The sequence below is a fragment of the Panthera tigris genome, chromosome F3, assembly GCF_018350195.1.
Source record: "Panthera tigris isolate Pti1 chromosome F3, P.tigris_Pti1_mat1.1, whole genome shotgun sequence".
Taxonomy (NCBI): Eukaryota; Metazoa; Chordata; class Mammalia; order Carnivora; family Felidae; genus Panthera; species Panthera tigris.
In genome coordinates this window covers 57881547-57905304 of record NC_056678.1, presented here as the reverse complement: position 1 = coordinate 57905304, position 23758 = coordinate 57881547, and the positions used below count along the sequence as shown (strand labels likewise).

Below are 23758 nucleotides of genomic sequence, written 5' to 3'. Positions count from 1 at the left end.
TAAAATACAGCAGGATCTTGCAATGAATAGTTGTAAGTATTAATTTTCTTAAATATGCTTTAAATTTCTAATATCCAATTTTCATTAAAACACATTTATTAGGCAAGAGATACACTTATATGTAAATATCGATACACCTTTTAGAAAATATTTATTTTTGAGAGAAAGAGAGATGCAGAGAGAGAGGGGGAGACAGAGGATCCAAAGCAGGTTCTGTGCTGATAGCAGAGAGACTGATGCAGGGCTCGAACTCACAAACCATGAGACCACGACCTGAGCTGAAGTCGGAGACTTTAACCGACTGAGCCACCTAGGCGCCTCCCAGGCACCCAGTATTAATACATCTTAATGAATATATTATAAGGCTATTTTTGTATCATGGATGACAGAAATTTGCTGATAATACTGGTTTTCAAGACACTCTGTCTTAGTAACAGTGAAGAAGGCATGTCATAGATAATGATTCGGCTATCAAACATGCATTTCACATTAGACAGAATGATCTCCATGAAAGCGGTTCTAAAGGCATTTCTGCAATAAAAACCTCCTGAGCCTTAAAGTCTTAAGAATGGAAAGATAATTAAAGAGAATGCTCTGTATTAAGCATTTCATTCTCCCCAAACTCTATGACCTCTGACTTCTATCAGTTAAATATGGTGGCTTATAGTATTATGAAACTTACCTAGCAGGTACAATTTCTGCCATGAAAGAGACGTTCTGCCTTCTGTCTGACTCACTGCAAGAATCCCCCATTCACAAGCCTAAATTTTACTGCATTATTCTATGGCCAGATCCTTCCATCCCAAAACATTCTGTACCTCCTTAAGTAGGATGTAGGGACTTCCTTGTGATTGTTCTTTTTTGGATCTTGAAAACACGATTTACAATCAGGCCTGAACTGACGCTAAAAACCAGACATGTCAGTGTTTTGCTATGAGGTGCAAATGTTGCGTTGCTTTGCAATTAACTTGTAAGTGAGTCAGGAACCCCCAAGTTTTAAGTTTACTGTTATTGGAAGAGCGGAATCAATACTATGATTTTCTTGTAGGCCCTCAAAACTTTAGGAATAGAGGAGCACTGTATGGTCAATGACTGCTAAAGTTCTCTTAAATTGTCTCTGGATGATTCTAACAGCAGAGTCAAGGACATAGATATGTAAATACTTGCTAATATAGTACATTCCTAAACTGTTAAAAATTTTAAAGTAATTTCATGATACAGAGCAAATAAAAATAAATGTACATTTATTCTTTGTCTTAACTAAATTTATAAAGAAAAATATGCACCTCGAAAGGAAACTGAAAAACAAATACAACATATAACCTTTTGTCAAAATGACTACAAAACTGTGTGTAAGTGTATCCCTCATTTTAAAAAACATGAGTTACCTTTTTAATTCTGAAGGAAGACATATAAATAGTAAACACATTTAATATGTATAATAAATAATTATAAAGGAAATATTTCCTATTGCATTACATTTTAAATAGCAACATGAAGAATATGAAACTGATTTCAAAAAATAATTCAGACTCTATTTTTTAAAATGAGCCAATGAGTAATTATGTGGATTTTATGACACTATCTACGTTCCAGCCTTCTACCCTGTTCCAACCCATCAGTAAAGATGGGCAAGTTCTTTATAATAGCAGGCACTGTCACCTTCTCTAATTTCACAGACTACCCGACACAGTTTTGTCCACACAGTATGATTTCAGTAAATAAATACAGCCAGCTGACTAAAAGGAACAAGAGTGAGTAGCAGCAGTCTATAAAATATACAGCAAGATCCCAGCGGAAACATTTAATGTCAACTGTAATTTTCTTGCTGATTGGCCACTAACTATAACTTCATGACTGATACTGAGAGAACAATGGCTTTTAAAGTGATGACTAGAGCTTTACTTAAGGTGAGCCTCTGGCCCAGGACAAGAGAGCCCTGAATGGTATGTCCAATTCCTTCATGTTGCGTCCTCATTATCAGTTGTCTTTAGATTTCAGACATTTTAGGATGAATGTTTGTAGGAATCCATCCTGAATAAAAGGGCCATACCTATCTTTGATATAAAGCATTTCACATATTATGCTCCAAAAAGTAATGACTCTGTGGGATAGCAACAACAGAGTTTTATAACACAAACTCACTTCATGATCAATTTGGAGAATACTATGTCAAAAACAGGTGAAACAGTTTTTTTTTTTCTCTCTCTCTCTCCTCCAGAACTTTTAACTTCTTCAAATTGTTTATATGTTAACATACATGTAACATCTCTTAGAGGAGGCCTCTGTATAGGTATTCAGTGGATCCCAAACTTTTAACTGGAGAATGGGTATCCGTGCAGAAGTACTGAGCTAGTTTTAACTGAACTATTTTAAATTCACTAAGGTAAAGTTTGGGACACAGCAAGTTGCCTGATGAAATTTTACTTCCATAAATTTTATGAACAATTTATAATTCATTAATTGTCATTTCCATCATCATTTATAAAGTATGTTAATTTTAATCACTTCATTCCTAAAAATTAGAAGTAAATACCCTAGATGAACTTAAATTACTTTCTCTTATATTTTCTATAAAAAGTCATATTCAATTTGAACTGGAAATATAAACATCTTACCATATTCTTCTCCCACATTTGTAAGGCTTCTTGCCTACTTAACTAAACAAAATTGACCACGGTTTGTAAATCTACAAAAACATGAGTTCTAATACCAAGACATCTTTAATGACAAAAGAAAAGAGAATAATGTTTTTAAGCACAATGCATATATACTTCATACATTAAGCTAATAATACTTGATAATTATTGGATAAAGGATTAAATATTTCTTTTCTTAGTTTAGTCTATATTTCCAGAACTATCAATGAATTGTCTTACCTATAAGACATTTCACTATTTATCACCATCTAAAAATAACCATATGCAACTATTTTAAATTTGAATTCAGGAAGAACAAACTTCTTTTTCAGTTTCCCATTCTTTAAAAAGTATAAGATAGCAGGACTTTTCCTCTTTAAAATACCATGTACTCTGAAGTCCAGTTTGTGATACTGTGCGTTGTACAACACTAAAACAAAGTTTTAACAACAAAGTTAAAAACTACTTTCCATACCTGCCTAAATTTTGCACGGGCCTCTTTTTCTTTCATTCTTCCATGGGCAACTAAGTAATCAAATACTTCACCTGAATCAGAAAGGTAAAGCAATAAAATATACACAAATCTCCAATTAACAGTACAAGCAATGTCAAGTTCTTGCCTTGTTTTTAGAGCAGCTTTTGACCCACAATTTTCTGACAGTTTTACGTAAATCACAAACTACTACATGAATAGAAAAAAGAGGGAAAAATTACACACAGAATTGAGTGTCTGTAAGCAGCTTATGATTTAGCAAAACTCTTTTAAAAAATAAGTCATGAAAACATAACTGAGAAAACTGCTTTCTGATTTCAAGTATTACATAAAAATACAGTCAACTCTTTATTGTGCATTCAAATAAAGGGAAGCCACAGCATGAGCAATCAAAAATTATACCTGGCGTTGTATTTGGGGGGTACGTGTCAAACAAAGTAACAAAAGTCATGTTACGCTGGATCTCTCTCTTTTAAATTCTACTTGTCATGGAGTCTTGGTCAAATTCCTTCTGACTGCTTCCATTCCCACTGATTTCGTGCTTTTCCTTCCTATACTCTGATTATGCTAGTCTCACTATACTCATTTCATCTATTTTGGTTCTTAACTACTTATGCAGAATTAAATCATCCGGTGTGTGTCTCCTATTACTCTGAACCAACTTCAACGATCATATCTGCCCTATCCCCAGGACAGAACACAAAGTGGGTAGACAATACATACTTGTTGAAATAATTCAAATGAGAAACTGTGGAAATTTCCTATTAGACCCATTACTTTACATGTATATAAGTTTTTTTTCATTTTTCTCTAGTTAATACTTGTAAAAAAAAAAAAACCCTAAATTACTATTTAGTTACAATATTAAAAATAAAATATCTCAGTATAAGGGAGAAATTTACTTTTAATGTCCTTATAATTTACACCAGATAGATATACATGTCTATTTAAAACTCCTAAGATGGCTTAAGGCATTCTTGTAAATACGGCAGAGTGGTTAAAAACTCAGGCTTTAGAATCAGACCAATTTTGTTATGAATCACTGTTTAGCCCTAAGTAGCTACTGGGAGACATGAGGAAGATTTCTCAACTTTATTAAGATCGTGCTTCTATTTACTGCCTATCTCACATGGCTGTTATAAGGATTAAATGAAATAATGCATGTGCTTATTAGCACAGTGACTGGCATACAGTAAGCACTCAATAAATTATACATTTGTATCTCAGTATACAGTAAATTGTATGTGTGTGTGTGTATGTGTGTGTGTGTGTGTGTGTATATTTTTGCAAGATCAATCCTAGGATATCAATAAAACATTAAAAACCAAATATGTAATGATGTATGTCAGATGAAACTAATACACCCACAGCGTCAGACAACATATGATACCAGGCATACTTAAATGACTGAATGGGATGATGAAAATAGACGTGAGTGGATGCTCTAGTTGACCCATCACAGTAGTTAATTCCAGATATGTGAGTTTAGGCTGGGAAAGACATATGCGAGAATTCAAAAATATGGACTGCTCTTAAGTTCTGCCTAGGACATCCATAGCCCAGATGTTTACAAGACTTAGTCCTTCACTAACTATACATTGCTTGTTTATGATTTGCTTCCCCCAAAGAATGTAATCTTCTTGAGGGCAGGGACTTTGTGTTTGCTCACCCATGTGTTCCCAGCAGCTAGAATAACATGTGGTACATAACAAACGTCTAATAAATAATGTTTGCGTGAACGAAAGAAGAAATAAAACACACCATTCCAGAGCAGCCGAACACATACTTTTAATAGGTTCTTTGGGATTAAATGTGGTTCAGAATCATAAAGGAGTTCCCTGCCTACCTAATCACAGAAAATCTTCTGCTCCATTAGTGAACCAGAATCAAAACTGATCTAAATACCCCTGACAAAGAAGCAGCTGTCTGACTCAACTCTTTTTCTCATGACAGATTCCATCCTAAAATATCTAGAAATTTCAGAGGAAAAATATTAAGTGTTGATTATAAAAGTTACCTTGCCAGTTATAGATTAAAAAGGCAAGAAAATGATCCCAGGTTTAGCACCACAGAACCATGACGGTTTTGTTAGAGGGTCACTAACGGGCAAGACCCGGCGAAAACCTACCACTAGAAATCAGAACTGAATGAGAGAGCACCTGGTATGGGCTGAACTCCGGTACACACCTCTGCACACTGTACCCCACGGCCCTTCCTCACTGTGCTGCTGAAGGAGAGCGGTGAGGATCCCACGCGCTCTCCGTTCCTCCAGCCACTGCTCCCCTTCATCAGCGCCAATACAGAGCTGACTGCACTTCCCGTTTATCGTTAAACAGCATACATGTTAATATTAACACAGCCTGGCGGTGGTGCCCCTTCACGAAAACAGAAGTGTCCACCGATTTCACCGATATCAAAGCTTATCCAGCCCCTTTCTCTACACTTTAGATCACCAAACGGGGGGAAAAAAAGAGTCTAAGTGAACTAAAAATAACACCCAGGGTTCCCACGCTGACAAATTGTTCTATAAAATCTAACTAAAGGATAGAAAGAGAAATAATCCATTATGTGGTATCCATACATTCACTAATTTTATTACAGACCTACATCTCATACAAATTTGCATGGCTGTATTAATATTTTTAAAAATCCTATAATAATAAGCCTTAATGACAGAGGTTTTCACGTTAAGTCAAAAAACCTACATTAAAATACTTTCAGGATGAGAAAAGGCTTTGCAAAAAACCAAACCTACTGAAACTTTCAGTTTGCATTAAAAACTGAAAAAGCTATTAAAATAGATGTAATATTTATAGTAAACATTTTTAGAAATCTAAGAAACAGTACAAAAATACATAGTTTAGGTATAACAGACTAGAATAAATCCTCTTTATTCTTACATACAAATCTACACATTAGCTAAAAGGATCAACACTAAATTCAACCCTAAGTTTTTCTACCGATTAGCAAAAAAGTTAATTAGCCACAGTGGTTTACATAATTTCAGCTGCTCTCCTCTTTTTCAGTTGCTTAACACCTTCAAGCATTCTGTTTTACTGGTTCGATGGTTTAGCTTCAGAAATTTTTAAATGTGTTTCTAAGAAAGTTCTGTGCCTCAAAGTCACAACAGTACCTTTGAGCCAACATCTGTCTCCTTTGAGGGTAAGTGTGGAAGATGAAGCTGCTTTTGTTATATACCAGTGTTTGAATCCTTCCCATTTTCGACACTATGTAGTCAAAGTATCCATTACATTCGACACACGCATCCGTATTTCTCTGTCAACTCAGTCCTCTAACTTATAACATGTATAAATCGATACTTGTTTAAATCGAGACATTTTATGGATTATCTTGAAAATCCATGTATATTGAGACTCTGTCATATGTGACCAACCTCTGGCCCAGAACACACTTTTACTATAAACTTTATCAGACACACTGTGAATGTGAAATTTCCTTATAGCCAAGTGCTTCTAATCACAATATTATGACATACTATAATATGTAGAGAAGAGAATCCAAACATTCACAACAATGTAAATTTAGGGTTTTGAAAAATGTCTTTAGGCAATTTTATGTAAGCCAAAAATCCAACTTTTAAATGTAGGATCAATAGGTCTTGAGAGCAAACACTGAATTTTCCTTAAGATATACTATATCACTTAAAAGCATTTTAAATAAAACTGCCGATTCATTAGCAACAGTGAACACATAAGTGTTATAATAAACCTTTGGGTGTTGATAGTTCTGTATGTCTCATCAAAGATAACTTTTCCACCCCTCTCATCCTTACCCCCACTCGCATACTCCATGACTAAATAGAGGGTCTTCTCCGTTTCAATAACTTCAAACAATTTTACTGAAAAAAAAATTAGAGATATAACTGTAATTGTTAGCATATATGGGATATGCTTTAAGAAAACTTAAGGTAATCCTAAGCCAGTGGAAAATCTGAGTATTTACTAAAAATTATTAATGACAATTTTAAACTGAAAAATTCTCTCAAAAGTAATTGCGACTGTGGAAGAAAACCACTTACCACAAAGTGATTTGGAACCAAATCTGTTGGGTCAAAAGAGTTAAGTTTCTGGGATTAAAAACCATTACTTTTTCTAATGAGAAGAATATAATAAAAAGGAGAAGCTTAAAATCAGGATAAAATTTTAACTAAAGCTTAAAAGAGACTGTATTATAATAACACATATGTTGCACTATCATAAAACGTTGACCAATCTTTGGTACAGAAACATAAATATTCTATAATTATTTGGTATTATAAAAGTTTTTGGTTAAAAAAAACACCAAATTATCAGACTTACATAGTTGAAATGATATACCACAAAGAATCACATTAATATCTCTAGTAAATATAATATTTTTAAATGTGAAAGAAACAAGTGTTTAGAAAATGGGCAGGTTAAAAGAATTACTTTTTCCTTCTTATCATCCATTGACTTGATATGTTACATGTATGTAATCAATCTATTTATTTGTAAATGTAGGGGAAAACCAGAACTTATAGGAATAAATTCACTAAAATTGAAATCAACCCTATTTTCTTTAAAATTCAAATTAGTTATTTTGCCCTATGATCAAACCTAAATGCATATTATCAAATTATCTGGAATTCATTTCTTATAAATACTGCAATGGCAAGCAATCTCTATTTAGGGCAATTTAGAAAGGAGATACAAAAAATATTCATATGCATTAACTCCAAGTCAAATAGATTATTTTAATGGAGAGCTTAAGACAGCAACGCAGTAGAAAATAGCCATTTGCAGCCTTCAATTTCTATAAAATTCTACCTTTTCAAATAGTCTCAAATTAAGGAATATACTTCATCATTAATTGTATACATAAATTTCATACCTATGTTAGGATGATTTAATATCTTCATTATTCGTACTTCCCGAAACAACTGTTAAAGAAAACAGGTAGACACATTTCTGTTAAAACCATTCGCTTGAAGAAATTCATCTTCGTACAAGACACTAGAAGATCCTGGTAATGAGCTAAGAAAGAAACAAGAGATTTGTTTCTCAGATTGACCTCTACCTTTGCTGAGACTCGATTTCCAGGACAATTATAATGAGATGAACTCAGATGGTTCTGTTTGCATGTGTACATGTGTGTGAATACACCACATACAATAAAACTTGCACTTTTATTTGACTACTCTTCATTACTGGCAATAAAAGAAAAATACTGTGGAAATGAAACTAAATGATCTCTCACATGATTTTTATCCAAAACCAAGCTTCCTTGGAGGCTGGGGTGGTGGGGAGGGGAAGGGGGTGGTGGTTCTGATACTTTGGTCACCTCTACTGGTTGATCAGGCACTTTATGAAAGATTAAATGATATAAACCTACACTAAGTAAAATCTGAAAAGGAAACAAGACTATTTTCAGTAGCATTTTTAAGGAGACTTGTATAATAGTAAAGGACAATAAAAATTTATTTACCACATTATATAAAGCCAAAACATACTGAAAATAAGTCACTTGAAACACGAATGTTAAAAATTCATGCCTTTTATTTTTCAATATAGGGCCCATTTTTCAAAAGTGTGATCTGGCATTTTTTTGCTCTATGCCGTCTTTTGAGTACATGTTAAGTTCAGAATCAAGCATCTAGTTCAGGAAAACAGAAGGGCCAATAACTGATAATATTCGAAAAAAGTCTATATTATGACATATGATCTAAGGTTAATGCTTTCAGAGGGGACATTTCTCCAAGGAAGATATACAAATGGCCAGAAAGAATGTGAAAAGAAGCTCAACGTCATTAATCATTAGGGAAATGCAAATCAAAACCACAATATGAGGTAACCCTTCAGACTCAGGATGGCTACCATTAAACAAAACAAAATAACAAGTCTTGGCAAGGATGTGGTTAAAGTGTATACACCTAAAAGCAGGGACTCAAACAAGCATTTGTTGTACACCTACGTTCACAACAGCTAAAAGGAAGAAGCAGCCCGAGTTTCAACTGATGAATAAATGAACAAAATGTCGTATATACATACAATAGAATAATATTGTCTTTTTTTAAATTAATAAAACAATTTTTTTAATTTTGAGAGAGAGCATGCACGAGGGAGGGAGGGGCAGAGTGAGGGAGGGGCAGAAAGAGAGAAGGAGAGGGAGAATCCCAAGCAGGCTCTGTGCTATCAGCACAGAGCCTGATGCAGGGCTTGATCCCATAAACTGTGAGATCGAAACCAAGAGTCGGACGCTCACTCAACTGAGCCACCCAGGCACCCGGGATAACATTCAGTCTTAAAAAGGAAAGACATTCTGACATACACTAAGATGGACAAACCTTGAGGACATTAGGCTAAATGCAATAAACCAGTTGCAGGAGGAGAAATACCATATGATTTCCCGTGTATTTTAGGTATGTAGAATAAGGTCAAACTGATAGACACAGAAGCCAGACAAGGCCTGGAGTGACTGAGGCAAAGAGTTTCACTGTCTAATGGGTATAGAGTTCTCAGTTTGGAAGATGAAAAAAGTTCTGGAGATGGCCGGTGGTGATGTGTGCACAATAATATGAATGTATTTGACACCACTGAACTGTGTTTAAAAATGGTTAAAATGGTAAATCTTAGGTGTACTTTAACACAAGTTAAAAACAGAATATAATGTGTTGATATGCCTCAAAAAATTTCACACCAATGATAAACCTACATAAGGCTTATCTGCCACTAAAATCTCATCCTAGCTCTCCTCCATATCTACAGAAACTTGGGAGTCATCCTTAACCACATGCCTCCCCGAAGTCTGCACATCAGATCTATCACCAAGACCTACTGACCCGACCTCCAAAATTCATCTCACATCTGTCAACTTCCATCTATCCATACAGGCAACACTGTCACACTGGATCCCATAGGTCTCTATACGTCCATTCTGCATTCTCTTTTCTGTCCTCCCATCCTCCAACCCATTAACCGTGCAGCACTACACTGCTGATCACCACTGCTGATTTTCCAATGCCATTAGAACAAGATCTTCAACATGGGCTACCGGGCCTTGAAAATCAGTATCTTGCCTACCTTGCCATGCTTATCTCATGACACTATGTACCATCGACATGGACGTCTCCTAGATGGACTTCACTTAAGGCAACCAGCCATCTTTCTCAGCTGAACTTGCTAAGATCCCTCACTACTCAGGGCCTTTGCACACGCTCTTCCCCCCTCTGCCTGGAATGAATGCTCTTCCTTCACTTTTTGAATTATGAAATATTTCAAATTTGTTAAAAAGTACAGAAACAAATATAGCACTTACCTCCGTATTCACTACCAAGATTAAACAACTTATGTTAATGTTCTGCAATATTTTCATGAGATTTTATTTTTAAGAAAAATTATGAATTTTAATTATTTAATAAAATATGAAGACATTAATCATTCTAGTCATAGCTAGAGTATCCCTCTCTCTCTTTTTCTTCCTCCCCATCCTAGGTAAAACCACTACCCTAATGCTGGTATATAACAAGCTATAAGCTTTTATTAATTTTCGATAGTGCATATATAAATAGCAATATTAACTTTTTTGTTTTAAACTTTATATAAGTGGAGTCATATTGAATATATCTCTCTAAACTTATTTTTTCTTCAACATTATGTTTCTTTGTTCTACCCCTGGTATGTATTGATCTGGTCCATTTACTTTAATTGCCATGTTCCATTACAGTACATGAGGAAACTACAGTTCATACACTGTTCTATTGAGGATGCTTAACTTACTGATGTATTTTCCCTACTGCAGTCAGTGCCATAACGAAAATTCTTGACACGTTCACGGGAAGTCCATCGTTTACATTCGGGTTCACTCTCGGTGTTGTATGTTCCAGGGGGCTCAACAAATGTATAATGACACGTATCCAACACTACAGTATCACACGGACTAGTTTCACTGCCCTAGATATCCCCCATGCTCCACCTACTCACCCTTCCCTCCCATAAATCCCCGACAACCACTAATCTTTTTTTACTTTTTCCATAGTTTTACCTCTTGAGACGATCATACGGCTGGAATCATGGAATATGTGACCTTTTCAGGTTGACTTCTTTCACTGAGTTAATATACATTCAATGTTCCTCCGTGTCCTTCCATGACTTGACAGAGCATTTATTTTTAGCACCGAATGATATTTCATTCTATGGATGTACCAGTTTATTTATCCGTTAACCGACATCTTGATTGCGTCCAAGTTTTGACAATTACGAATAAAGCTGCTGTAAACCGTGTGCAGGTTTTTGTGTGGATGTAAGTTTGTAACTCATTTGGGTAAATGGCAAGCAGGATGACTGGTGGATTTTACGGTAGGTATGTTTAGTTCTGTAAGAAACCACCAGACTGTCTTCCAAAGTGGCCATGCCATTTTATATTCTCACCAGCAATGAGAGTTCTCGTTACGCTACATCCTTAGCAGTATTTGGCGTTGTTAGTGTTTTGTATTTTCACATTCTAATAGGTGTGTGGTGGCATCTCACTGTTGTTCAAATTTCCAATTCCTAATAACAGACGGCGTTGATCATCTTTCCATATGCTTATTTGCCATCTATATGTTTTCTTTGATGAGATGTCTGTTCAGATCATTCGACCACTTTTTAATTGGTTGTTTTCCTGAGTCTTTTCAAGCCAATTTTCGCACCTGCATTTCCAACAATACCAGATGCCTGTGGATAGTAGTGAACATGGATTGTTCATCAAACACCTTTTTGTTTCTACTTTGCACCATCAGAGAATGGGTCATTCTCATGAGCAGTCCTGGAGGCCCTGGGCAGAGGGGACCAGAAATCACATACCCTCACTTCCTCCTTGAGGCTCTCAGGGAGATTGGTGGTCTGAGTGGTTGGTCTGAGTGGGGTGCTCAGGTCAGCAGAGGGAACCATGTCCAGGGGGTACCAGACATAGGACTGAGGAGATGCCACCCCTGCCCAGACTTGTGAGGACTGATGGCAGGGGTAGAGTCCCGAGGGATCTCCTGTGTTCTGGGTGAGGAGTCCCCTCGGAACACACACAGGGTTCTTTTTTTTTTGGAGGGGGGGGGAGACAGAGAGAGACAGAGCACAAGTGGGGGAGGGGCAGAGAGAGAAGGAGACACAGAATCCAAAGCAGGCTCCAGGCTGTCAGCACAGAGCCCAATGCGGGGCTCGAACCCATGAACCGTGAGATCATGACCTGAGCCGAAGTCGGACGCTTAACCGACTGAGACACCCAGGTGCCCCCACAGCGTTCTTACCTTAGCTGCTGACACCATCTAGGCCTCCCGTCTACTTACCTAATGCCCCCCTCCTCTGAACAAGACCCTTACCTCCCTGAGAGCCCCAAAGAAGTAAAAGAGGAAGTACCTCCCAAAGAGGAAGTAAGGGGCCCATCATCACGTCACCTTTGCCCAGGGACTCACTGGGCTGACGGCACGTACAGGACTCCGTGGGTTAGATTTTCAGAAAACGTGTACTTCTGGTTTCAAACTTTTTTTTTCTCTTGCTACAGCACATTAGCAGATAAAATTCACACACTAGTAGATAAAATTTACATGTGAGCGTATTATAAAGAATAAACACAAATAGTCCCTGTTTTGGTTTTGCTATACTATACAGGTTTTAAAGTAGCTGGACTGGCTATCAATATGCGCAGCAATACTGTAAGTTTCATTGGCATTCTTCAGTATGATCACTATCGTGTCTTTGCAACAGGAAAGTGCCCAATACCAATCTTGTTCTCTACGCTTACATATAAACAAACTGCCCCTTTTCTTTACTTAGTCTTGCTTTCTTATTAAGACTTCACCTGTTAACTTGTTGTATCTGACTATAAAAGCACAACTCACCAGCACTGCAGTACAGAAGCCTGTAACTGGCCCCCACATCCCCTCTGCAAATCTAACGTGCACCATCCGAGCACCCTCAACATTCAGTCCACGGTGCGCCCCGCGTCCTTGCACTCCTTAAGTTGAACAGAATGCTTGCCAGAGGTGATCTAGGTCCCAAACATATTTGTCGGGTATACGTGTTACTGTAAATAGATAATTTAACTAGTATATCTGTTTTCTTTTTTTCTTAATTTCTATTTATTTTTTACATGTACATTCAAGTTGGTTAGCATATAGTGCAAAGATGATTTCAGGAGTAGATTCCTTAATGCCCCTTACCCATTTAGCCCACCCCCCTCCCACAACCCCCCCAGGAACCCTCTGTTTGTTCTGCATATTTAAGTCTCTTATATTTTTGTCCCCCTCTCTGTTTTTATATTATTTTTGCTTCCCTTCCCTTATGGTCATCTGTTCTGTGTCTTAAAGTACTCATATGAGTGAAGTCATATGATATTTGTCTTCTCTAATTTCGCTTAGCATAACACCCTCTAGTTCTATCCACGTAGTTGCAAATGGCAAGATTTCATTCTTTTTGATTGCCAAGTAATACTCCATTGTATATCTATATCACATCTTCTTTTTTTTTTTTCAATTTTTTTTTAACGTTTATTGATTTTTGAGACAGAGAGAGACAGAGCATGAACAGGGATGGGTCAGAGACAGAGAGGGAGACACAGAATATGAAACAGGTTCCAGGCTCTGAGCTGTCAGCACAGAGCCTGATGCGGGGCTCGAACCCACGAACTGCGAGATCATGACCTGAGCTGAAGTCAGACGCTTAACCGACTGAGCCACCCAGGCGCCCCTATCACATCTTCTTTATCCATTCATCTGCTGATGGACATTTGGGCTCCTTCCATACTTTGGCTATTGTTGGTAGTGCTGCTATAAACATTGGAGTGCATGTGCCCCTGTGAAACAGCATACCTGTATCCCTTGGATAAATACCCCATAGCGCAATTGCTGGGTTGTAGGGTAGTTCTATTTTTAGTTTTTTTGAGGAACCTCCATACCGTTTTTCAGAGTGGCTGCACCAGTTTGCATTCCCACCAGCAGTGCAAAAACGATCCTCTCTCTCAGCATCCTCGCCAACATCTGTTATTGCCTGAGTTGTTAATGTTAGCGATTCTGACAGGCGTGAGGTGGTATCTCACCATGGTTTTGACTTGTATTTCCCTGATGATGAGTGATGTTGAGCATTTTTTCATGTGTCGGTTAGCCAGCTGGATGTCTTCTTTGGAGAAGTGTCTATTCATGTCTTTTGCCCATTTCTTTGCTGGATTGTTTTTTGGGTGTTGAGTTTGATAAGTTATTTATAGATTTTGGATACTAACCCTTTATCTGATAGGTCATTTGCAACTATCTTCTCCCATTCCATCAGTTGCCTTTTAGTTTTCCTGATTGTTTCCTTTGCTGTGCAGCTCTTTATTTTGATGAGGTCCAAATAGTTCATTTTTGCTTTTGTTTCCCTTGCCTCTGGAGACGTGTTGAGTAAGAAGTTGCTGTGGCCAAGGTCAAAGAGGTTTTTGCCTGCTTTCTCCTCCAGGATTTTGATGGCTTCCTGTCTTACATTGAGGTCTTTCATCCATTTGGGGTTTATTTTTGTGTATGGTGTAAGAAAGTGGTCCAGGTTCATTTTTCTGCATACCGCTGTCCAGTTTTCCCAGCACCACTTGCTGAAGAGACTGTCTTTATTCCATTGGATATTCTTTTCCTGCTTTATCAAAGATTAGTTGGCCATATGCTTGTGGGTCCATTTCTGGGTTCTCTATTCTGTTCCATCGATCTGAGTGTCTGTTCTTATGCCAGCACCATACTATGTTGATGATTACAGCTTTGTAAGACAGCTTGAAGTCCGTATATTCGCTTTCTATCGCTGAATAAGAAATTACCACACTCCAGCAACTTGTAACGACACACATTTATCATCTCACAGTTTCTGTGCATCAGTAGGGCTTCATTGGGTCCTCTGGCTCCCATCGAGGTGCTGCAGTCTCATCTAGGGGTCTGACTGGGGAGGAATCCATTTCCAAGCTAACCCAGGCTGCAGCTTTAGGACTGAGGACGCTGGTTTCTTACTTGCTCTCGAGCAGAGGCCACCCTTACCTCTTAGAGACTGCTTACGTGTCCTTGCCAAGTTAGGCTTCTCCAACATGGCTGTTTACTATATTCAAGCCAGCATGGATAATCTTTAGGGCATGTTGGCTAGAAAGGCAGTTTTATATAACATAATGTAATCATGGGAGTGAAATCCCATCACCTTTTCCATATTCTGTGGGTTAGAAACAAGTCAATGGTCCCGCCCACATTCAAGGGGAAGGGATTATACAAAGGTGTGAACACCAGAAGTGGGGATCACAGGCAGTTGCCTTAAAGTTTGTCCAATACAATTAAATGTTACATAAACCAATGAATTCAAGTTTGTTGTTTAACAAAAACCAAAACGAAACAACACACACAAAAAAACACAAAAAAATCTGTAAATTCTAGATAAAAGCTGCTAGAGAAATTGCTGCCCACTTAAGTGTGGGCAGAATAAATATCAAAGATTAAAATAAAATCTTGGGGCTGCTCTCAGATCATTCCTGGGTATCTTTAAATTCTCATTAATTAAAAAATAAATTAAAAAATTTTTATTAATTAATTAAATTAAAATTAAAAAATAATTAATTAAAAAAATAAAATAAACCTGGAAATAGCAGCAAGTGTGAGTTTAGGGGTGAGATCTGTGCAAGATAAACAAAGCTAAATGCCAATCAACAGGCCCAAACTAAGAAGGGGGGTGGGGTGGGGGCGAAACCTCGGCCTTAAATGGCCTTAAATTGTTCAATGGTATACACTGATGTGTTCAATTTAAATGTTAAATACCTATATAAGTTTTCATAATTCCTCCCTTTACCATACTTTTCCACTTAACCGCTCCTTCCGGCAGGCAAGAGAGGGTTTCCAGCTTATTTTCTCCAGAAAGTGGCCCAGGGAGTGTAGCGTGTCATTCCATACGAGCTCTACTTCCAGCTCCTCTTCCTTCTCTTCTGCCTCAAGGAAGCACATAGGGTTCCAAGTGTGTAGACAACGTTGTCACAGGGATAATCTTGAGGTTATTTCTCATTAATTTTTATGAAATTACTGGCAAATCTGGTGGCTTACTCTTGGAAGCAAACTGGTTGAGACATACCCTAGAACTAATGAAAACATGCTGATGCCTCCCGGCAGCTCCACGTCTGACAACATGCTCCATGTCTGCCATTCTAAAGGAATGGCTTAGCTGCACATGCTTCAAGCACTTCTCCACAGATACTGGGGTTTGCTTGTTGGTTTGTTCGTTCCCTAAGCTGGGTTTTGGACTGGCACTGAATTCACGAATGCGGTCCCTGACGAGAACCTAGAATTTAGCCCTTGTGTTCTACCAAGAAGTGAGATGAGCTGGGGAGAGGATTGCAACGATCTTGTGAACATTAGGGCATACCTGAACAGAAGTACCGGCCACTGCCATCTGGGGATGAAGCAGGAGAAACAGTTACAGGAAGGGCCAAAGTTCTCATAAGGTAATTTCTTATTCCAGTTAAAAAATTAAGACCTAGTCATTGGATTCCTGTATCTCAAAGATGTCTTCAATGTACTGTTCTATCCTTAGTTTCTTCTCCTTCAGTAATTGTCGACAAGAAGTGAGGAAAAAACCGTAATAAGCAAGAGCACGAATGTCTGTGTGGGTCGGGTGTGTGAAGGCTAAAAATGACAGGCAACGGTGGAAAGACCAAGAGCGGCTGCTGTTGGAAGAGCGATCGGTGTGTGTTAAGGGGCATCCCGACTCAGGATAATCAGACGCCAGTGGCCTGACCTACCGATCACCCTTCCTCCCAAAGAAACACTTCAGCTGTCAGCTAGATATGGGTCATTAACACTCCAAATCCAGAGAGCTGGGACCAACTGCACGGTAGCACACGGCTTGAGTAAAGGTCTAAGATGTCTCTTCCTCTTCGCGACTCTCCTCGTGCCCTTCCCTAAACTGCAATATTCCAGCTGGCTGCACACAGGAAAGAGACGGGACTAATTAACCACCTCAGCTTCCCGAGTCAAAGGGAGCAGGGAGACACAGCGAGCCACATGTCTGTGATCTTTTAGCTCAGAGAAGACCTTTATCAGCGAGGGTGCCAATCTTACCAGTGCCTGCTATTCCAGGCTATTCTAAGAAAGGTGGACAGGGCTGAGGGGAGAAGGAGAGCTGAAAATTCAGACCATGATAAGTTTACCTTGAGATAGACAATTATCGTTAAAAAAAAGTCAATTATCACATGTATCATAAGCCCAGGTACAAGTCAGGAACACCAAGGTTTGCAAACATATTAAATAGTCCCACAGCACTAGTTGAGTTTCTGATTCTAATTTGTAGTTCATTTCCCTTGCTCGCTTTCAAACTGTGACATCACGATGTTCCTAGCATTCTCAAACTTAGCAGGAAAGCTCCGAATTCGCTAATACCCTCCAAACTTACTATTTCAACTTTGCTGTGGGCTGGAAATTGAGGCTAGGGTTTGTTCAAATTCTGTGCGCCGAATTAGAGAAATGAGTGCTGAGTGAAGGCTTGCGATGGGTTTTCTCTAACTAAAAGGCAGGGAGGGACCTCAGTGTTTGGACTTTGTGACAGCTACTCTCGATGTTCAGAGGCCTTTGTTTCCTTCTTGGTTCCTGGCGTTGTTCCAGGTGACTGAAGTTAGTAAACAAGAGAGATATTTACTTTTCAATTCAGTCCTTTTTGTTAGGGCTTAAGGTCAGGATCAAACTCCATCAGTGTTAATCAGTATTTGCCTCAATTATGAGCATTTTCTTTTTCTCCTCTCATCTGTTCTCTTCCTTCCTGCCTCTTGTTTTTTTTGTTTTTTTTTTTTTTTTGGTGGTGGGAAAAATCGGTTATATTTAGAAGTAGCCACGTGGATATGGCTTAGACAATCCTCGTTCTATTTACACCCGAAGTATCATAGTCAGGGGTCAGTCAAATGCACATCATCTTCCTTCCACCAGACCCGCTCACCGTGTGCCCTTGTCACAGGATTCCTGCACTGCTCCTTTGGTCTCGAGGCACATGGAGAACAACCCCGTGGTCCCAGGGAACTTGACAAAGGCACAGTGGTCAAGCTTGTTCCCACTGGGCGAGATCTTCCAGACTGTCATCAGTCTTGGGGGACTGGGCTCATAGGAGGACGGCGACATTCAGATGTTCTTGCACCTGTCGACACAGCCTTCTTGGCCTTTCCAGCATTTTGGCCTGATTGCGGTTTGGCGAGGGGCAGGAAGCCTTTCTTTGCCTTCACTGTAATCTTTGTAAAAATCCTATATCTTTGATAGCAGTTTAGTGGTCTATTTTTTTAAACCTTTTTTTTAAGTTTCTTTATTTTTGAGGGACAGAGCATGAGCAGGAGAGGGACAGAGAGAGAGAGACACACACACACACACACACACACACACACACACACACACAGAATCTGAAGCAGGCTCCAGGCTCCGAGCTGTCAGCACAGAGCCCCATGCGGAGCTCGAATCTACTAACCATGAGATCAAGACCTGAGCCAAAGTTGGACGCTTAACTGACTGAGCCACCCAGGCGTCCCAACAGTTTACTGGTCTATTAAAGTGAGGTGTGGTTCCAAGTGCAAGTGATATTCAGGTCCAAGAGACTGCCGGGTTCTCGTTTAGTCTCGCTCAGAGGCTCCCGCCATTGAGGGGTTTTGTAGATGAAATGCCTGTATTAACAGAACCCTATAGATTAAGCTTTCAGCTTTTAAATTTCCAGGATCATCTTTTTACTCCTTTTTAAGTCTCCAGACGTGTTATTGGTACACCACATATTTTGTATAGTTATTGCTAGTAGCAGTTTAACAACAGGCTAATTTCTTAAGTTCTTCCCATGAAATGGTAGTTCAAAAAAGATCTGAATATAATCAAATGAATATATGTTAGATGACATCTCACTAAAAAAAATAGAACAATTGTTCAGTATTGCTTTCCAACCTTGACAACTTCTAAGTCAATTGTTTGTTGCAAAGTTAAGAGAAGAAAATGCTCTTTAAATGACAGGCTGGGCCACTTTCCAAGTTTCATCTAGATAGATTACCAGATTGTAAGATTCTTATTTCTTATAAACTGGTTCTAATTTTATATTGCTTGAGTCCTTCCCAAGGTCTTATACGTCTCTGAGCTCAAGTTGATGTTACGTAAATGTACTGAGATAACAGATCAAATAATTTCAGAGGAAAGATATTAAACATAAAACGGATCAAATTTGAAAACAGTTTAAATTACAAATGACGGAAATTAAAATGAGATACCATAATGCATTCATAACATTGGAAAAAAATGAAGAAATCTGATAATATAAAGTGCTGACAAAAATGAAGACCAATAGTAAGTATCATACAGTGTTAGCAGAAGTATAAATTGGCACAACCACTCTGAAGAGCAATTTGACATTAGCTGGTAAAGCTGAGGATATGCATGACCTTCAACCTAGCAATTCTGCTTGGACAGATACATCCTTTTACACACCTTCACAAATAGACATACACAATAATGATCGTTGCCTCACTGCTTCTGCAGCAAAAACAAAAAGCTAACTAACTTAAAAAGAAAAAGTGAAACACAAAAACACCAGGAACAATCTACATGTCAACTAACAAAAAATACACAAACTGTAGTATATCTATTAACAAGACAATGGGCAAACTGTAGCATATTCAGGCATGCCAATAGCAGTAGTGAAAATAAATGAACTAGACTATATACACTAACATGACTAAAACTGTGAGGTAATGGTACGTGGAAGAAGCAAGCTGTACAAAAAAAAGAAGTTTAAAAAATAATATGTAGTCTTTTACGTATGGAAACACACATGTGAAAAACCATTTTAAATTTGAATGGGAATAAGAAAGATCAAGTTCAGAACAGTAGTTATTTCCAGGTAGGAAAGAAAATATAGGAACAGAACCCAGAAATAAAACATAAGGCTTTAGTTGTAGCTGTACTATCTTATTTCTTAAAAAATACTAGAAATGAAATAGTTTAGTCTAACAAATGTCATAAAAAAGTAACTATTTTTAAAATGGGAAGGACATTTTGAAGTTCCTATCCAAGAATCAAAAATAGACCAGTTTACTATTTCAACAAACTGCCCAAATTAGAAAAAAATAGGAGTATGACTCTTCAAATAACAAAATGACACTATGACTTTTAAAACAACCAGATGGTTTAAGGGAGCCTGGGTGGTTCAGTCGGTTAAGTGTTTGATTTCATCTCGGGTCATGATCTCACAGTTTGTGGGATCAAGCCCCGCGCTGGGCTCTGTGCTGACAGCATGAAACCTGCTTGGGGATTCTCTCTCTCTCACTCTCTCTCTGCCCCTTCCCTGTTCGTTCTCTCTCCCTAAAATAAATACACTTTAAATAAATAAATAAATAAATAAATAAATAAATAAATAAGTAAATGAATGAATGAATGAATGAATGAATGAATAAAACAATCAGATGGTTTAGTCTACAACTCATGGGTGATGTAGATTCCTAGCCTCCTCCAGTTCCAAGAGAAAACCCTTCCACGTCTACTCTTCAGTAAATCTTATGTAGTTTCCTGAGAATGTAGAAAGAGACAGAAAGAAGCTTTACAGCCAATAAAGCCCCAGCAATCAAAATAGAGGTGTTAAGAGTCAGAGGTAGAATACAAACATCAAACCCAAAAAACAAACAGAACTACTACTCAAACTAAAACAAATAAGAACTACAGCAATTTTTATGAATAATCCTTGGTTATGGGTACTTAATTTTAAAGAAGGTGGAGAGATTTAACATTGTTGAGGCGGCAGCAAAGGTGGCCCTGAAGAAACGACTCCGAGGCTGAAATGTGAGGAATGAATGAATAAAGGTTTCATTAATGAAGGGGAGAAGCCTTATGTGGAGGGTGAGGTGAAGAGCTGCAGAGGCTGGTGGCCGGAAGGAAGACTAACTAGGAGCAGATGAAAGAAAGTGCTGAAGCCAGAGGCATAGGAGGCGGGGTAGGGAGATGCCGGGGGGGAGCTGGTGGGTCATGAGGTGGAAGAGGAAGGTAGGGCCTGGTACACACTGTTAACGAATTTGATTTCCAGACCTCCAAGAACGGAATGCCATCAAAAAGTTTAAATAAAGGATGGCACAGTCAGAGAGGTATTCTGTATCCCTGATGACTTTTTAAACTGTGTGTGTGTGTGTGTGTGCGTGCGTATGTTTGTGTGTGTGTGTGTGTGTGTGGAGGGATGCAAGCGGATGCAGGAAGAACAGCGGGAAGGCTACTGGGGTAGTCCTTGGGAGAGACAACGGCAGCTTTGTCTAGAGTGGTAGTGATAGAAAAAGATAAAAGCAGACCTTCTCAAAAGATGTAAGACATAAAATTAGCACAACTCATGGACGGATTAGATGGTGAAAATAGGTAGAGTGAGGAGTGGAGGACAGTTCTGGGGCTTTTGGCTTGCACAACTCAGGGGCAGTTGTCATTCACTGAGAGAGGATGCTCAGAAGAAAACCGGGTGGCGAGGTACTGAGGAGGTGGGGCAGAGATCATGAGTTCAGTTTTGGACATAATAGGTTTGGGCTGTCTTTGAAAGGTCACGAGCAAATTTAGGGGAGGTCTGAGTTGAAGGCATATATTTGTGACCCTGCCTGTAGTTGAGACAGCCCAGGAAGGGAATACAGAAAGAAAAGAGGACCGAACTTGGTGGGGTTGAAACACTGAGGCCAACAAAAAAGACAATGACTCTACATAAAGGACACACAAAAGGAGCAGCCAAAAAAAAAAAAAAAAAAAAAAAAAAAGAAGAAGAAGACAATATATGGAGAAATACAATTTTCTTTCAAGAAATTCTTGCTAAGAATTAATAATGAATACATGTGACTAACACTTAGCTTGAATCATAAGACGGTCTCCATTTCTAGGGTTTTTTTCTATTGAATTAAAAAAATCCTAAGTCACGATCACAGATTGATTGTACAAAGGAACCAGCATCAGATGATGTGTCAGCGACATTCAGACTGATTAGCTTACAAAGATATTTCTCCCTGAAGATTATGTACAGCTCTCAGACGGACTCCAGTCTAGGCTGCTAATCGTATCCACTCAAAAGCTGGAAGACTGTAAGTCCCGGCGAGAAGGCTAATAGCAATGGATTCTCGATCCACTCTTTGGATACGCTTGCTCCAGAAGGTGTCCTTCATATTTGGATGTAGCATTTGTGTGTTAAATATGCCCAATAATACATTACTGAGCCCTCTGGCTAGTTGCTAAAGAGGGCCAACAAGATTTAGAAAAGTCAAATATTTGGTCAGTGGCCCACTGGAAACAGTTTGGTTTTTTCAGAAAATTTGGTTACCTTATCTTCAACATTTTAGCTAGATATTAACATTATTGGTATCACCTTTTAAAGGAAACTTGTTTGAATGCCTTTTCCCTCAAAATCTATCGTATTTCAGTGTGAATATGCTTCCCACCAATTCTTCACACTCTACACGAAAGAGCCATGATTTCATGATAACCTGCTTTCAGCCTTTCCTTCAAAGCCCAATCAAGATCAGAGGTATGTTGCTCAGCGCTGATTTCATGGAGGATGAAATAATGAGTTACTGGGCATTAGGTATAATCTTATTTATTCACACGGCAGTATCATTCCTTGCAGAATTACCACACACCCCTCCCCCACACACACTCGCCAAAAAAAGGCCCTCCCGGTGTGTCACCATTATTAATTCTAAGCCAATTTTTGCAGTCCACAACCCAGTTAATCCTGCTAACTCTTCTCTTATCACTTAGATTTTCACTGACCCACAAAAGGATTGGTTCAGACTCTTCCTTCAAATGATCCGCATGTGTGAAAAGAACAATAAAGCGAAATATGCTATAAAGCATACGTATGTGACAGTAACTGGCATTTCAACATATGTCCAACAGAGGTGTTTGTTAAGGAATATTGCCAAAGAGTTTCTGCTTTCTCCTTGATAAAACTATTCAGCAATAATTTTATGACTGCTTTTACAAGTTTGGTTTCTTGATAATTTGCTAAAAGAAACTTAATTCTGAATATTGTTTCTGTGGTTCTGTCCTCCTCTCTGCCTGTAGTGACAGTGATACAAATTATTTTGCAGATGCTCTGGAAAACGTAACTAGCTTACCAGAGAGGTTGGTGGCTTTATCTGAAAACTCACCAAAGTTTAAATGGCTTAGGTCACCATTTGATAACATTTTATACAACAGATAACACACCAGACACTAGGAGTAAGCAGATTATTCATTTAATAAGTCTAATTTTCAGATATCAGTTACTGGAGATTGTTTGTAATTTCCCTGCTTGTACAAAACCAATGTCCTCACGCAGAGATACACGGTTTATGTCACTGCAATGCAACAGCCCTCTTTATTAAGGACATAATGCTGAGTTATGACAGTCTTATTTCTATTCTCATTACAGGCTTTACTACTCAGCAAATCAATTCTGAACCACTGAGCCATTTTTGTGAATTGGGAATATAATGCAACACAGTAAAACAATAGAAAATGTAAATTAATAAACAACACATAGAAGGCAGATAAACTGTACCCTGGTGGCTATGAACTAGAAAGCTAAGACAAACTTTGTCATCCATGTATAAACTAGTGTGTCCAAGTTTAAAAACCTAGTGGAATTTCTGAGAAAATGACAATCTTACATTTCAAGTACGTGAACTA

At 38.3% G+C, this 23758-nt stretch overlaps 1 protein-coding gene across 3 annotated transcripts in view; it reads right to left on the bottom strand.

Annotated features, from left to right (window-relative positions):
* The window catches only part of MARK1 (microtubule affinity regulating kinase 1), a 116454-nt gene that overhangs the window by 40716 nt on the left and 51980 nt on the right, over positions 1-23758 (bottom strand). For 2 of the 3 annotated variants that reach the window (XM_042975820.1, XM_042975821.1), the window contains exons 4-6: positions 8005-8053; positions 6926-6991; positions 3115-3185 (exon numbers count right to left, since the gene is read on the bottom strand). In XM_042975820.1, the coding sequence (XP_042831754.1) occupies positions 3115-3185; positions 6926-6991; positions 8005-8053 (186 nt within the window). Of the gene's footprint in view, positions 1-3114; positions 3186-6925; positions 6992-8004; positions 8054-11154; positions 11380-23758 lie in introns of those variants that run through there. The other variant, XM_042975822.1, reaches the window with a different exon arrangement.